We start from the raw sequence: 16,360 nt of genomic DNA, 5'->3' as shown, positions 1-16,360 counted from the left end.
TCCCCCAGTTCCCTTTCCATATACCCAGTGGCTCGTCCACACACACACCACACAACCGCCATGTCGCGCTTGATCGTTCGTGGCCTGCCCACGTACCTCACCGATGCGCGGCTGCGAGAGCACTTCTCCCAGAAGGGCGCCGTCACCGATGTCAAGCTGATGCGTCGGCCCGATGGAACCTCGAGAAAGTTTGGTTTCGTCGGCTACCGTTCCGAGCAAGAGGCCCAGGAGGCGCTCGACTACTTCAACCGCACCTTCATCGACACTTCACGCATTACGATCGAACATGCCAAGAAGATCGGCGACGAAGAACTCACCAAGCAGCGCGAAGACCGCATAAACAAGCGAAAGGCCGCCGCCGGTCAAGACCCGCAAGCGTCTACCAGCGCACATGGTCTTGACGGTCCCAAGGGCAAGCCGAACAAAGATGACGCAGAAGGCGTCAAGAAGAAGCCAAAGAAGGGCGGCGCCATCTCGTTCGAAGAGTTCATGTCGGTCATGCAGCCCAAGGCAAAGCGAAAGGCATGGCAGAACGAAGACGCCATGCCCGAGCAGACCATGGACGACATCTTTTCCGGCGTAGAGGCCGTCGAGAAGAAGGCCGCCAAGAAGGCCAAGAAGCAAGCGAAAGCCGAGGCGGAGGCAGCTGCAGCTGCGGCCGCAACAGAATCCAACAGCGCCAAGTCGGGCGCCGACGACGCATCCGAGCCAGAGGCAGATGCAGCAGTCAACGACGTCGGTCTCACCGACGAAGAGTACATGCGTCTGCGTATGAAGCACCGCGTCGGCACCGACCTCGATACCCAAGACGATCCCACGGCTCCTCAGTTTGAGCAATCCGACGACGAGAAGGACGACAAGGCCGCCGCCTCTGCGTCGGACTCGGACTCGGACTCTGATGACGAAGCAGACGCGGTCAATGACGAGGAGCTCGAGCGTAAGCAGGCTGCTCAACGCCGCAAAGCCGAGCAGGCCGCCGCAAGGGATCAAAAGCTCGTCGACCAGATCATGGAAAGCGGAAGGCTCTTTGTGCGCAATCTCCCCTTCACAGCCACCGACGACGACATCGAGAGCTTCTTTGAAAGCTTTGGCACCGTCAAGCAGGTAAGTCCGCCCTCCTCGCTACCATCACAGACGTGTCTACATGAGCCACACCAGCGACCAACACCGACGACCGCGACGGCTTTTCGTGATGACACTATAGTATAGGGACAGCTGAGCTACAAGCCGTGCTGAAAAAAGTACTGGAATCAGATAGTAAAACATTCTTTATCTGACCTAAAGTCGTCGCCGTCGTCGTCATCGTCGCTGCCGTGGTGGCTCAGGGCCATCCTTACTTTCACCAATGATCGTAGAGTGCAGCTTGCTGACAGACGCTTGCTTTGGCCTTTTCACGACGCAGGTGCACATCCCACTTGACAAGCAGACCAAGGCATCCAAGGGCCTTGCCTTTGTGTCGTTCTCGGACCCCGCGCACGCGCTCGCAGCGTATCGAGCCAAGGACGGCTCCACCTTCCAAGGCCGTCTGCTCCACCTGCTCCCGGCTGTCAACAAGGACGCGCCTGCCGACACGGACAAGAAGGCGGCGACGCTCAAGCAGACGCGCGCCGACCAGAAGAAGCAGGATGCGACCAAGGACTTCAACTGGTCCATGCTCTACATGTCGGCCGACGCTGTGGCCTCGTCGATCGCCGACCGGCTCGGAGTGAGCAAGTCGGACATCCTCAACCCGGGCGCCGACGGCGGGCCGGACAATGCGGCCGTGCGCCTCGCGCTCGCAGAGACGCGCATCATCCAGGAGACGCGCGAGTTCTTTTCGCAGGAGGGCATCAACGTCGACGCCTTCGGCACCGGTACCAAGGCCGGGCGGTCCGACACGACGATGCTGGTGAAGAACATCCCGTACGGCACGTCGGTCGACGAGGTGCAGAAGCTGTTCGAGGAGCACGGCGAGGTGGACAAGGTGCTCATCCCGCCGAGCGGCACGATTGCGCTCGTCGAGATGCCCGTGGTGTCGGAGGCCAAGGTGGCCTTTCGCGCGCTTGCGTACAAGCGCTTCAAGGGCGGCATTCTGTACCTCGAGAAGGCGCCCGTGGGCGTGTTGACGACCAAGACGGGCGGCGACAAGGTGGTCAAGCAGGCGCCGATCAAGGGCAAGACCATCGACACGTCGGCAAACCCTTCGGCCAATCTCGCTTCTGGCGTTGCAGACGACGAGGCGGCCGAGGGTGCGACGCTGTACATCAAGAACCTCTCCTTCTCCACCACGGACGACCGGCTGGCTGGTGCGTTCCACGGGCTTTCGGATTACGCGTTTGCACGTGTGCAGACCAAGCCCGACCCGAAGCGACCTGGTGCGCGTCTCTCGATGGGGTACGGTTTTGTTGGGTTCAAGTCGGTCTCTGCCGCGCGCACAGCGCAGAAGGCTATGGACGGTAAAGTGGTGGACGGACATACGCTGGTTGTGACGTTTGCGCGTCGCAATGCCGAGTCTTCTGCCACTGCATCGCTCACGTCTTCGGGTGGATCGACCAAGATTCTGATCAAGAACTTGCCATTCGAGGTGACCAAGAAGGACATTCGGGACTTGTTTGCGTCTCAGGGTCAGCTCAAGTCGGTTCGTCTGCCCAAGAAGTTTGACAACACTACGCGCGGGTTTGGCTTTGTCGAGTATACCACCGTTCGCGAGGCACAGGCTGCATTTGAAGCGCTCAAACACACGCATTTGCTCGGCAGACATCTGGTCCTTCAATGGAGCAAGCAGGGCGAAAATGCCCAGGACCAGGTCGACATGCAGCGCGAAAAGACAAAGTCCGCCTTTGTTGCAACGGGCGATGCAACCGCCAATGCCAAACACGCAAAGATCAAACTCAACCACGCCCAAATCACAAGCGCCGCCCGCTCCGCCCGCGCCGCAAACAACCAAGACGACGACGATGACGAGTAACTCCACCATCCCGTCTTGCCACTTTCACTTTTCTTTGCATCCCTTCCGCCATCTTTGTACCGCCTACACATCTGTATTCTAGTCCCATGCACTCTCAGCCAAATCAGCCCCATTCAAGCGTCGGATTCGCACGCCATGCACACGCTCTTGCTCTGCGCGTGCTTCTCCTCCCGTGTATGAATTTCTACAAAAAGCAAAGAGACAAAGCTGAACACATGGCCAAGAGATGCAACGACGTCAAGCAGCAAGGGTCCAAACACGCTGCGCGCCAGACTACTGCTGGTTGAAGCTGACGGGCTTGCCGGGCAGGCCGTCCGAGAGCAGCACCACGGCGTACTTGCCGCTGATCCTCCATCCGGGCTCCTCGGCATCGAGCTTGTTCGACACTTCGCCTGGCACGCCCACGACGACGTCCGACTTGATGGTGCGCAGCGAGGCCACGGGGGGCGCGCCGTCGTCGCTGGCGAGCGGGCCGATGGCCATGTCGAACGGCGTATCGCTGGGCGCCTGGCAGTCGTACGTGAGCTTGCGGTGGTTGAGGTCGCCCTTGAACATGACGAGGTCCGAGCCGGCGAGGTGGAGGAACAGATCGGGCGCCTCCTGCGAGATGGACCAGAACGTGTAGCCGGTGCACCAGAACGGATGCTGCTCGTAGATCCACTGGCCCTTGCGTTCGTAGTCCTTCCAGCGCAGGCCCATCTGCTTGAGCGACTGCACCTCGGCGTCCGAGGCGTGCGGGAAGAGCGAGCCGTAGAGCATCGAGTTGAGCAGCCACTCCCAGTCCTTGCGCGTGACGTCCGAGACGAACCAGGCGAAGCGCTTGCCGTGGAAGTGGATCTCGTTGGCGATGCCCGACTGGATGAGCCAGTCTGCGTAGACGCAGTCGCAGTAGAGCTCGAAGCCGGCGTTGTCGAGCACAAAGTCGATGCGGCCGCCCTTCATGTTGCTGACGAGCTTCCAGAGGCGGTCGAGGTGGTTGCCGAGGATGTTCTTCTCGGTGGCGGCGAGATGCTCGCCACCGGTGGACTGGAGGTTCTTGATGTCCTCCTCGGTCATGTTGATGAGCAGCGAGAGGTCGGTGGCGTTGCCCCACAGGCATACCTGGGTGAGCTCGTGGAAGAGGAGCTCGCGCGCCTTGAGCTTGTCGCTCTCGGAGGCGCCCTCCTCGTAGGCGAAGGGTTCGGCGAAGCGCGTCGAGAGCTCGAAGACGGCGGTGCCGGAGCGCGAGAAGGTGTCGCACTTCTGGCGGAAGAAGACGTCGTAGTCCTTCCAGTGCTTGGAGATGCTGAAGCACTCGTGCAGACGGCGGTACTTGTACGCCTCGGCAAAGAGCCAGGGGGCGTTCATGAAGTCCTTGCCGCGGAAGAACTTGGCGATCTCCTTGTTCCACAGCGGGATGTCGCCCTCACCGTCGTCGATGATGGGGCGCAGCTTGGCGTTCTTGTGCAGGTCGTCCATGAGCGTCTGCATGCGCTCGATGCACTTTGCCAGGTCGAGGATCTTCTCCTCTTCGTATTGCTCATTGAGAGTCTTGATGACGTCGTCCACCGCCTTGCCGAGGATGGTGGGCAAGCGCTTGCCCATGGTTTCCTGCGGGTGCGAGAGCGCACAGAAAGCAAGCAGGTCAGCATCTGGATAGTAGAGGTCTCAGGCGGCGAGCGGGGTGAGCAAGCCAGGTCTACAGCCGCAAATACTTACATGCGCAAAGGAGAACTCGTGGTAGCCACGGTATGCGGGCCAAGGCGGGTTGTTGGGGTCGACACGCGAGGGGGTGCGGGCATACTGGGCGGCGGCGCCGAAGCCCTGCTTCTTGGGAGGGAGGTTGCCGAGGTTGAGCACCGTCCTTGCGGCGGGCTTGGCGGAGGGGTGACTGCGGTCAGCCATGATTGCGGACGGACGACGATGCGTCGGCTAGAGGCGAGACAGAGGGGGAAAGGTTAGGAAGAGTGCCGGTCTTGTGATGGGACCAAGACGACAGGCGGGTATGTATAGGCCGAAGAGGCAGCAGGGAATAGGAGCCGATGAGGATGGTGATGGTCGCAAAGCAAGAGGTAGCAGCGGGTTCACTGGCAGGAGAAGGACCGACTCGAAGAGGGGGAAGGAAGGCTCAGCCTGGATACGAGTCGGCACAGCCGAGACCAGAAAGTGCGGGAAAGCGCGGTGGGCGAGCGGGGCTGCACCCGTGTATCAGCATCGGCCAGCGGATTCGGGGGCACGGACATCACAGCACGGCCGGGCTTCTCCACTAAAGTCACATCGCAGGCTCAAGACTCTAACTCGAACTCGAAGCAACGTTTCGGAAGATCCGCGCGCTAAGCCTGTCGCAGCCACGAAGTTCGGTCGGATCAGGGCCCAAGATCGTGAGTGCCGGCGTCGCTGGGGATCGGATAGAGCGCGGCGTGGCTGTTAATGGCTGCATGGCGCACTGACCGTCCGCTCTCCAAGATGGCTTCGTTTGGCTTGGCCCAGCTCTCCACATGCACACTGGAACACCGCCTGCTGGACCGCGTTCCTCGATTTGGCACTGAGACGCCCCCTCGCTTGCTTCCCGCCTTATGATGCCTCCACTTGTCAAGCGTGCCCCACTGGATTGAATCGATCGATTGCAAGCTTGCTCTCGCGACTCGGACACGACTCGAACACAAATCTGAGTTTCGGGTTGGCGCTGCAAGGAAGGGCGACACGGTTGACTTTCGAAGAGGCGCATGAGAAGCGCGGGAAACGCCTCACTCGCTTGGTCGGGAAGTCAAAGCTCACGTTGCTGGAGTTGCGATGAGTGAGCGATCGAGCAGTGCACCAGCACTGCACGTCTTCGCTGAGCTGCAGAACGCGCGCGCGCGAGGGCAGCCATGACGGGCGGGGTTTTCGCAATTCTTCTACCCCGCCCCGGTGCAGCAACGTCATTCTGCTTGGCCGACGTCTCCACGTTCTCCCTGGCCGGTGAGCCCGCGCGCCGTGCCCACTTTGCAAAAACACCTGCCATACCGGTTTGCTTGGCGCCGTCAACGGATCCAAAGAACTTCCTCGCCAAGCTCGGAGTATTGAGGAAGCACAGCTGGAGCAGGCTGCCTTGGTCGCGGGCCGAGGGCGCCCGGTTCAATTGAGTGTGGAAGGACACCTAATCGATCCGAAGAGGTAGCGATGGATTGTGATTTTGGAAGGCGGTTCGGTACGGCGGAACGGTCCGACCCGAGCCCTTCTTCCGGCCCTGGTGGGTGCGATGGGCGCGGCGTAGTGAGGACTTGCCGACTTAACCCTGGGCTGCACCCTGGACTCGCTTGTGCGGTCAGGCTGCATGCTGCCATAGGCCCCTTGCCGCCATCGGAGCCAGCCCGGCTTAGGCGTGGTGGTGGAGCGCCCACGCCGACCGCATTGCTATCGTCGGCCATCTCTGTTGCGCTTCCGCCCAAACGAGTCCGGACATCAACTTTTTCGAGACGCATCCTTGACCCATCTCGATTGAATCATCGGATCTGGCCGAGAGCGGACAAGGCACGTGCCATTTCCAGCCCGGATTCCGCCGCACCGCCTCGATCCACCCATTGCTGCCTACGACCACGTCGGTTCTCTACTCGCATCCATCTCATCGACTCACTCAAAGACTCGGGTCGCGGACAAGGTGGGGTCACCGCGTGGCAACACGCACGGCGTATACCAGAGAGAAGTGCATTGCAAAAGTCCTGATCCAAACATCCTGCCCTTAGATTGGGAGTAATGACGCTCCGCCTCGCAGGATCATGCTCCCACCATACCGCAATGTGGTGGTGCCGCCGGGGAAGTATGCGGCCAAGTAAGTGATGAGCGCACCCACCTGGATCACGGCGAAGATGAGCGTGGGCAGCATCTTGCGTGGGCCGACGGCAAAGTAGATGGTGAGGGCAAGTGACGAAAAGTAGGCGATCGAGAACGGCAGTCGTTCTTTGCTGCAGATGTGCTTGAGATGCGCGAGCGGTCCCGAGAGTACCGAGAATCCGATCATGAACAGCATGCTGCCCAGCGAGAAGGCCAGCGCAAACTTTTGCGGTCGCAGCGCCAGGATGGGCGGCGAGAGGAAGATGAAGCTGAAGAAGAAGCACACAGCCGCGCCCGCGATGCACGCCAGGAAGCCCAGGAAGCGCTCCCATCGACTCAGGCTCAGGTACGCCTCTTCCTCGTTGGTGCGCTCGTTGGATCGCAACGGCACGTAGCCCGATATGCTGTTGGTGAGCGTCGACAGGTAGCTCGACGGCCCACTTGCCGCCTGCGGACGCGAGTCATCCGTCCGCCCTTGCGCCCATCGGAAGCCCGAGAGCTCGGAGCGGTAACTGGATTCCGTCGTAGCCATGATGTCTTAGGTTCAGATCCGAGCAGCGGCGGCAAGACCTGAAGGTGGGACGGTCTCGCTCTTCGTTAACTTGGCGCCAGGAACCGAATCCAAAGATGGCAGCGAAGAGTCGTCGTGAGTGGTCACGGAGTAGCCTTCAAGTCCGAGTACGCTTGTGGGATAGGTGAGTGTGCTACCTTACAAGTGGTGATGATGTTTGGCGTTGAACCCTGGCGTGACGCTCGGAGGTGTGTTGAAAGCGAGGTGTTGCGGTGGAGGTCGCCAGGCCGCGTGCGCAGCGTCACCGACAGACGTACGCGGTTCTCGTGCGAAAACAATAAATGCGCCGCGCTGGGCCTGCAAGAAGAAAAGCGAAAGGGCGAAAAAAGGTTCCTCGCGCTTCGAACACGACGGGCCGCCGCACCTCCGCTGGACTGAGCGGCAACTTGGCTCGGCCGTTCCGCTGGACAAGCAGAGGCGCGCTGCAAAGACCAACACATTCTCACTCGACAAGCAACGCACGCGGCAGTCATCCTTTCTTCCCGGACACCTCTGGCTCACCGTCACACCTTTCCGCCAACCATACCCAACTTGCGTGCGTTCGAGTAGGACATCGCCTCCTCGTACGCCTCACGAGTCCCACGCCATACGAGCGTAGCTCCCAACCCTTCAACCGCTTCAACCGCCCGACCATCGGCGATCGACAGCGCGCCCACACTTGCACCATGTCGGCCATCGAGCTCATCAACCCGCGCGCCGAGTCGGTGCGCCGCACCCAGGCGCTCCAGGTCAACACTGCCGGCGCCATCGGCCTTGCCCAGGTGGTGCGCTCCAACCTCGGTCCGCGCGGCACCATCAAGATGCTCGTCGACGGCTCGGGCAACCTCAAGATGACCAAGGACGGCAAGGTGCTCCTCACCGAGATGCAGATCCAGAACCCCACCGCCGCCATGATCGCACGTACCGCCGTAGCGCAGGACGAGCAGTGCGGCGACGGCACCACCTCCGTCGTGCTGCTCGTCGGCGAGCTGCTCAAGCAGGCCGAGCGATACATCCAGGAGGGCGTCCATCCTCGCGTCATCAGCGAGGGCTTCGACCTCGCCAAGACGGGCGCGCTCGACTTTCTCGAAAAGTTCAAAAAGAGCCCCGACATGGACCGCGCCACGCTCGTCAAGGTCGCCACCACCTCGCTCTCCACCAAGCTCCACTCGAAGCTCGCCACGCAGCTCGCGGCGGACATTGTGGACGCGGTGCTGGCCATCAAGCCCGCCACGACGACGACCATCGAGGCGCCCAAGCCCACCGCCGACGGCAGCAGCGAGAGCGTGAGCGAGTGGAACATCAAGGACCCCATCGACCTGCACATGGTCGAGATCATGAAGATGCAGCACAAGACCGACACCGACACGCAGCTCGTGCGCGGCCTCGTGCTCGACCACGGCGCGCGCCACGCCGACATGCCCAAGCGCGTCGAGAACGCGTACGTGCTCACGCTCAACGTGTCGCTCGAGTACGAAAAGACCGAAGTCAACTCGGGCTTCTTCTACTCGTCGGCCGAGCAGCGCGAGAAGCTGGTCGAGAGCGAGCGCAGGTTCGTCGACGCCAAGCTCAAGAAGATCGTCGAGCTCAAGCAGGCGGTGTGCGATGCGCCCACCGAGGGATCCAACGAGAAGAAGAAGAACTTTGTCATTTTCAACCAGAAGGGCATTGATCCCATGTCGCTCGACATTCTCGCCAAGAACGGCATCCTGGCGCTGCGCAGGGCCAAGCGCAGGAACATGGAGAGGCTCCAGCTGTGCTGTGGCGGTGTGGCGCAGAACAGCGTGGATGACCTCAGCCCGGACGTGCTCGGATACGCCGGGCTGGTGTACGAGCACACGCTGGGCGAGGAAAAGTACACGTTTGTCGAGGAGTGCCGCGATCCCAAGTCGGTCACCATCCTCATCAAGGGTCCCAATGCGCACACCATGACGCAGATCCAGGACGCGGTGCGCGATGGACTGCGCTCGGTCAAGAACGCCATCGAGGATGCTACGCTGATCGCGGGCGGTGGTGCGTTTGAGATTGCTGCATCCAATCATCTCACCACCACCGTTAAGAAGGCTGCCAAGGGACGTGCCAAGCTGGGTGTGCAGGCGTTTGCCGATGCCATGCTCGTCATCCCCAAGACGCTCGCTGCCAACTCGGGATTCGACGTGCAGGATGCGCTGGTGGCACTGCAGGACGAGGTAGCGGAGGGCAACGTGGTCGGGTTGGACGTCCAGACGGGCGAACCAATGGATCCAGTCTCGCTCGGAATCTGGGACAACTACAGGGTCAAGAGACACATGCTCCACAGCTCCGCCGTCATCGCCTCCAACCTGCTCAGCGTCGACGAAATCCTGCGCGCAGGAAGAAGCTCGCTCAAGTCCGAAGCGCCCATGGGCTAAAGATCTTGGCCAGTTTCCTCGTTCAGTTGACGTTCAGTGTAAAAATACAAATGCCCAATTCCCACTCATAGCGTTGCGTCACTGTGCGATTGTTGGTGAGATCCGGTCTGGATTGATTGTGTATGCAAAATGGTGTGAAGCAAGGCGAGGCTTTTTAGTGCGTGGAAGTTTCCTTGGGTGTAGGCGGATGCAGTTCGTCAAAGTGCACTTCGAGGAATCCCTTGACGGCCTCGTAGGTCAAGAACGACGTCCCGATGCTCGGCGCCACCTTGAGCAGGTTGGGTAGCAGGCCCCTGTAGAGGCCCGTGATGCCTTCGGCCTTGAGGATGTTCTGGATGGCGTTGATGGCGTTCTTATCCTTGTACCCAAGCCTTTCCTGGCTGTCCTTCATACCTGCCACCTGCATCCTTCGGCGCAGTACGTCGAGGGGATACGTGACGGTCTGCGAGATCGAGCCGGCGAGTGCACCGCATGCGAGCTTCATCAGCGCCGAAGGCTCTGACCCGTCGAGCGGGGTGATGCGCTTGCGTGCGGCTTCGTAAAAGTAGAAATTGAGCGCCACGTACGGAGCGACGCCGATCGAGGTAGGTACGCAGCCGCGATACAGGCCGCGCAGCCCTCCTTCCTCGCGGTACACTTTCGAGGTCATCTGCCAGATGCCCGGCACTGCCTTTTGGCGCGCCGCGATCTGTTCCCTCAGCACCTCCTGCGACACCTTGGCACTGACTTGCGAAGTCGCCTCGCTCTTGGCCTCGTTGTACATGTTGGCAGAGGCGATGCTGATCCTCGAACGCACCAGGTCCAGCGGATAGGTCGACACCACACTCGCGATGCCCGCCACGGCGCCTGCGCCGAGCTTGCGCACAACGTCGAGGTCACCATCGCCGTTGCGCAGCCACGACTTGCAGAGCTCGTAGGTGGTGAACTGGACGGCCGAGTAAGGCGCGATGCGCAGGCAGTTGATGCCGTTGCCGCGCATGAAGCCTGCAAATCCTTCCTCCTGCCACATTTTGACCAGCCCCGTCCAGACGCCTCCGTACGCGCGATTCTTGGCCGTGGACGAGAGCTTGCCTTTCGCTGAAGAGGCGGCTTTGGACGATTGCGGTTGCACCTGCATGATGATCTTGAGCCGCTCGAGGGGCGAGACGACAGTGCGCGAGGTGGCGCCCGCAGCACCGCCAGCGACAAAGTAGGTGATCAGAAACGCGTGGTTCGTTGCTGTGTGTGCATGGTGTTCGCCTTCGTCCTCGTGCTCGTCTTTGTATGAGGAGCTGGAGACGGTGGATGTGTAGGAGGGGGTGGTGGTGGAGCTGTCGGAGCTGTGGACCTGTTGGTAGGCACGGGCACGAGCAACCTCGGTCGGGTTGCTGATTGCCGCTGCTGTGGACGCGGATGCTGCGGTAGTGCGTGCACCGGGGGAGAAGCGCGCTATTGGGGGCGTGTCGAGCTTGGGTGCTGCTTGCGAGACGAGTGAGGCTGCGGTGTCGAGGAAGCTCTCGAGTGTGGCTGCCGACGTGGATGCCTGGCTCGAGCGGGTAAGCCCGGCCCACGACGCCGAATCTGCTGCGACCATGGTGCCCGCACTATGCTGCTGCTGCTGCTGCTGCTGCTGCTGCTGCTTGCTGCTGCTGGATGGAAAGCAGTGCGATGCGCGCTATGATAGCATGGCAAGATCCCGTATGGACACGCAGGACGGAGATGCCGAGGTGAATGTGACGTTCGAGTTGGGTGGAGGAAGGCGTGGGAAAGAGCCCAATTGAGTTGCACTTCGGATCGGCGTGACTCGTCGGAAGTGACCGGTTAGGCACGCGCTTGGCTCGCTCGGGGCTTGGCCGAAGAAAGGGCGCTTTGGGCCTGTGTGGCTGTTTTTTCTCCGAAAATGCGGGAGCGGCAAGCTGCCGTCAACCGTCGCCGTTGAATGCAGTGCGCTGCAAACCCTGTGACCACACAAAGGGTTGCGCTCTCAAACACGACAAGGTAGCCAAAGCCGTTGCTGGTACTCTTGCGTGCGTACGAGCGACCGTTGCTGTGGGCCGGGATCGATACCTTTTGCTTTGCGCACCGGTAACGCAGCGTCGTGTTGCTGTTGTAATCCTTTCTTGGTCGACGCAGCGAGATGTGCGGTTCGGCTTGATGCCCCGGTCAAGCGTTGAGAGGACGAAAGAGAAGCGATCCTGCGACCAGGTCGAATGAAAGGACGCAACGGAGTACAGTGGACGCAGCAATCGGTCGGACGAGCCTGTATATATTCGAACGCGGGCTGAAGTACTACCCTCTTTCACTCGGCTCTGTGCCGCTTGGCCCGGCCATGATGCGCAAGAGCTGCGTTTCTGTGGAACATGATCGTCATGCCATGCCACGGCCCCCGGCCCTCGCTTCTCGCTTCTCCGGCTGTTGTGCGGGGGCCCAGCAGAGCCCGGTGTCACACCTGAGCCAGCACACCTGGCGAACAGCGACATCCGCCGAGTCGTTGAAAGCCCACGTCGGAACCTTCTCCACATTTCGCACCCGCCGTTCCCTCCCGACAGCGCGCCGCTACCCGAATCGCCGATTTTGACCAAATCCTTCCTAATTGCACCGATATCGGGCTCTCTCTACATCTCACTGTCTTAGTCTGCCCCACATACGGCGGTCTTTGTATTCAGGGCTCATCTCGAACATGCACACTCACAGCCGCACGGAGGTGGTTTTCGCATGTGAGAAGTTTCGCTATTGCACGAAACTACTGGATAGTCTTTCGACCGAGGTTTTGGGTTGTGGGTGAAGTACAAGCGATGGCAGATGCATCAACGAGAGAGAGCGCAAAGAAAGGGTGGTGGGAGGCGCATATGCAAGAAGAAGAAAAAGTCGAGAGCCAGTGATATCCAAACACGACGACACCATTAGATGTAGGTGTCGTAGGCCTGGGGAGCGAGGGTCTCGGGGGTGTTGTTCTTCATCGAGAGAGTGTGGGCAACACGGGGAGCAGCGGGCAGACGCTTGAGCTGGACGCGCTCGCCCTTGGCCTTGGCCTCCTTCTTGAGCTCGGCGTTGCGCTTGACACGCTGCAGGAAGTCGTCACGGCACTTGGAGTGCTTGACGTGCTCGATGCGCACGTTGACGCGCTTCTCGATGTATCGGTTGCCGACCACCTTGTAGATGATCACACCAACGGCACGGGGAGCAACGTTGAACACAACACCGGTGCGGCCGTGGTAGTACTTGTGGGGCATGCCCTTCTGCTCGGCGGCGTTGGCCTTGATGTCGACAATGTCACCGGCGTGGAAGGGACGCAGGTAGGTCGACAGCTTAATGGGACCATGCTGGCGGAACTTCCTCGCGAAGAGGTGGCGCGTGCGGGCCCTGTAACCGAAAGAGTGCTGTGTTTTGGTGATGCCAAAGTGCGGAAAGGGGTCAGTACGAGACCACAGTGATGTGAAGGAGTCACAAAGATGCAAATGCCATCCTCGCATCGACGTCCTGTCGAAGTGCCGGTACGGTGGTGCTAGTAGAGTTTGTCGGTAGCTATCGCCATGATGTTGTTGCGATAGTTGCAGAAATGCGAACAGTGCTGCTTGCACAGGGCATGCACAGGGCAAAGAGGTGGCAGTGTTGTCCGCGTGCGAGCGTGTTGTTGGGTGCAAATGACGGCGTGATATAGGCTGGAGACACAGGGACGCTAGGGCAAAACGTTTGCACGAATCACCTGCTGCAACGATGCGATGTGTCACGACTGCGAAGGCGGATGTCTATTCGAGGCAATGTGGCGATGCATGTGAAGAATGCTTCGATGGTACCGGAAGTGCTCGTGCCGCATGGACATGACGCTGAGCCGTTCTGAAAGCATGAACATGCAGAAACGGCGATGCTGAAGCATGTGGCAATCGCGACATGGCCGGAATACCAATTGTCCATGCTGGCTCCAACGCCATCTATCGTCCTGCGATCCTCCATCAATCCAGCCCCGCCACTACATCTACGCTGCAGTCGCTTCGCCGTCCGGATTCCTCTTTATCGTCCTGATGGTCGGTGACGGTCTCCGGTAAAAGATGATCACAATAACGACATATCTGACGCAGGATATGCTGTTCTGCGATGGATCATGCCTGGATGCTCTTATGCTTCTTTGGATAGTCGGCTGCTGTGTTGGGTATCTGGCTGGATGCTGGAACTTGTCGATGCGGATCGGCGTCGTGCGGCCGTCGATGATGCGAGGATTGACATGGCATCGATGCATGTTGTCGCATCAACTTACAGGCATTGTGACTTAATGATCTCTTGAGGTGATGATGGTGACGAAGAAGATGTTGCCCGCAGCTACCTCCAATCGCTTTGCACTGGCGCACGCACTGGAATCGCCTCAACTTGCCTCAGAGGACTGCAGGCCAGTCTCTCGCAGCCCTTGGCCCTCCAACTTCTGGGCGGCCCCTCGTTGCGCTCGCAGACTCGACACCGACGCCCGGAGCCGTTTGGACCTGTCGCTGCTGTCCTCCTCTTCCAGCACCTCTGAGGGCTGCCTGTGGTCTGTAGCCGCGATTCTCAGTCGCAGGCCAGAGACTGCCCCGCCGCTGCCTCTCTGTGGCCCAAGTCGAAATTGGAGGCTTGATTTCAGGCAGCGGATGCAAAGTCGAAAGCTCGGCCGAAGTCTGAATTTTCTCTTCATCGATCACGTGCCACGCTCTGCACCTCGAAATTTCGCCCTCTAGCCTAGCCAGGTTTCGCACTGCCGGTTCGCAACCACAACTCGAAGTCCCGCACTGGAGGGAGCAGGCCACGGGGGCAGAGCGAGTGGCAGCCAGCCGCGCCATGAAGACTGAGAAGACTTGGACCAGTCTCAACGCGACCCTCGAGGCGGAGAGGGAGCAGACAGGCTACGAGGCAGCAGTCGCTGATCTCGAGGCCCAGGCAGCGGCGTCGGCGTGCGGATGTGCGTGCAAGCCAGCAAGGTCTAGTCGCCAGAAGCTCGAGCTCACCATTGCCTTCCCGTCTCTCACCATACCCATCAAGGTAAGTCGCACCGATCCCATGCGGTCGTGTGCTCGAGATATGCCCATGGTGGCCTCGATCCAAGCATCCCGACACATGCCGACAATGGCACCAACGCCAGCAGCGACAACGAAAGAGTATCCGACACGATGATGATCCGACGCCAAAGGGCGCAACCTTCAGCATTGCAGCACCGCCCATTTCAGCATACAATCACGAACACCACTCATTATGGAACAATGTCTGCAGCACATCGTCGTCAGCTACCACCTGCGAGCAGGCCCCTCGTCGCTCTCAGTGTCAGACCTTCAACACGTTGAAGGAGAGGTTTGCCGAGTGCAGCCAGCACCACGCGCATAGCATTGGCCAAGCAGCATCGCAAGACCAGCATCTCTTCGCATACACGTCGACCAGGATGCTCTGCACGACGCATCTGCAGTCGTTCTCTAGATACACCGACGCATCAGCCGTTCTCAGTCTTTTGCCGACCAATTCTCGACACGTTACCAGCATCTCAGGTTCGACCCCAGCCGGCAGGATGTGAACTGGCTCTACATCAAGAGTCTGTGCCTCGGGAACGGACAGTGGTCGCCGGATTGTCGCAATCCGGTGCCTGCTTGCCGTTTGTCTGGGATGAGGACGCTAGAGCCAGGATCTTTCCCTGCCATCCCGACGCTGATCACTACTACCGCAGCATCATCATCGTACTCTTTCCTTGTTTGTTCCGGCACCAAGGGTGACTTGATCGAGGCAACCTAGCATTTCAAGAGCTTTGACCCTCGCATGCACAAATAGGCATCTACAGCCGTCGTCAGCCCAACTTCGATACTGACCACGCTGTTGCCCGCCCTTGTTTTGATCCGGCTAACTCTCGTTCTCTCCTCGCTCAGACAAGATGCCTCGTGCTCCTCGTGCCCACTCCAAGACCGCCAAGGTTCCCCGTCGTCCCTTCGAGTCGGGTCGTCTCGACAGCGAGCTGAAGCTCGCTGGTGAGTACGGTCTGCGCAACAAGCGTGAGATCTGGCGCATTGCCCTCACTCTCTCCAAGATCCGTCGTGCGGCTCGTGAGCTGCTCAAGCTCGACGAGAAGGACCCCAAGCGTCTGTTCGAGGGTAACGCCATCATCCGCCGTCTGGTGCGCATCGGTGTGCTCGACGAGACGCGCATGCGTCTCGATTACGTGCTCGCGCTCAAGATCGAGGACTTCCTCGAGCGCCGTCTGCAGACCCAGGTGTTCAAGAGCGGCCTCGCCAAGTCGATCCACCACGCCCGCGTGCTCATCACCCAGCGCCACATCCGCGTCGGCAAGCAGATCGTCAACGTGCCCTCGTTTGTCGTCCGCCTCGACTCGCAGAAGCACATCGACTTTGCCCTCACCTCGCCCTACGGTGGTGCCCGCGCCGGCCGTGTCAAGCGCAAGCGCGCTGCCGCCGCCGCCGCTGCCGCTGGTGGTGACGACGCCGAGGAGGAGGAGGAGTAATTTACTTGCCCTTCCCCTCTAGCTTCGTCATCTCTTTGCGCTTCGTCCCCACCTACATCCCATCCCGCAACGATGCCCGTCGCCATTTCGGCGCGGTGATGGCTAGTCAGCCTTTCAGCCGTCGCAGCGTCGGACTGTCGGCGACCACGGCCTCTCGCACCCCACACATGCACACACACACACACATCTTTCATGTTGTATTTTTTTCCATTCTCTTCCCAAAAAAGAGAGCCCGA

General features: G+C 60.1%; 6 protein-coding genes across 6 annotated transcripts; 3 read left to right on the top strand and 3 right to left on the bottom strand.

Moving 5' to 3' along the window:
- Positions 1-60: 60 nt before the first annotated feature.
- PAN0_004d2247 (RNA-binding domain-containing protein) lies at positions 61-2,947 on the top strand (the record flags this gene model as incomplete). Its single annotated transcript, XM_014802192.1, has 2 exons — positions 61-1,104; positions 1,403-2,947. 2 exons carry the CDS (start codon positions 61-63, stop codon positions 2,945-2,947), a joined length of 2,589 nt encoding a protein of 862 aa, XP_014657678.1.
- Positions 2,948-3,220: 273 nt separating this feature from the next.
- Positions 3,221-7,271, bottom strand: PAN0_004c2246 (DUF89-domain-containing protein; the record flags this gene model as incomplete). The annotated part of the gene is made up of 7 exons (XM_014802191.1): positions 3,221-4,537; positions 4,646-4,858; positions 5,030-5,121; positions 5,705-6,016; positions 6,066-6,338; positions 6,594-6,646; positions 6,700-7,271. 7 exons carry the CDS (start codon positions 7,269-7,271, stop codon positions 3,221-3,223), a joined length of 2,832 nt encoding a protein of 943 aa, XP_014657677.1.
- A 320-nt stretch (positions 7,272-7,591) lies between these two features.
- PAN0_004d2245 (t-complex protein 1, zeta subunit) lies at positions 7,592-9,679 on the top strand (the record flags this gene model as incomplete). The annotated part of the gene is made up of 1 exon (XM_014802190.1): positions 7,592-9,679. One exon carries the CDS (start codon positions 7,592-7,594, stop codon positions 9,677-9,679), a length of 2,088 nt encoding a protein of 695 aa, XP_014657676.1.
- A 154-nt stretch (positions 9,680-9,833) lies between these two features.
- PAN0_004c2244 (mitochondrial carrier) lies at positions 9,834-12,138 on the bottom strand (the record flags this gene model as incomplete). Its single annotated transcript, XM_014802189.1, has 3 exons — positions 9,834-11,333; positions 11,694-11,853; positions 12,122-12,138. 3 exons carry the CDS (start codon positions 12,136-12,138, stop codon positions 9,834-9,836), a joined length of 1,677 nt encoding a protein of 558 aa, XP_014657675.1.
- Positions 12,139-12,561: 423 nt separating this feature from the next.
- PAN0_004c2243 (60S ribosomal protein L21) lies at positions 12,562-13,535 on the bottom strand (the record flags this gene model as incomplete). The annotated part of the gene is made up of 2 exons (XM_014802188.1): positions 12,562-13,021; positions 13,456-13,535. 2 exons carry the CDS (start codon positions 13,533-13,535, stop codon positions 12,562-12,564), a joined length of 540 nt encoding a protein of 179 aa, XP_014657674.1.
- Positions 13,536-13,962: 427 nt separating this feature from the next.
- PAN0_004d2242 (40S ribosomal protein S9) lies at positions 13,963-16,124 on the top strand (the record flags this gene model as incomplete). Its single annotated transcript, XM_014802187.1, has 5 exons — positions 13,963-14,180; positions 14,365-14,665; positions 14,766-15,162; positions 15,230-15,361; positions 15,535-16,124. 5 exons carry the CDS (start codon positions 13,963-13,965, stop codon positions 16,122-16,124), a joined length of 1,638 nt encoding a protein of 545 aa, XP_014657673.1.
- Positions 16,125-16,360: the final 236 nt, after the last annotated feature.

This window comes from Moesziomyces antarcticus, assembly GCF_000747765.1.
Source record: "Moesziomyces antarcticus DNA, scaffold: scaffold_v10004, strain JCM 10317, whole genome shotgun sequence".
NCBI lineage: Eukaryota > Fungi > Basidiomycota > Ustilaginomycetes > Ustilaginales > Ustilaginaceae > Moesziomyces > Moesziomyces antarcticus.
Note: the sequence above shows the minus strand (reverse complement) of the source record. Positions and strands in the feature narration are given on the sequence as shown.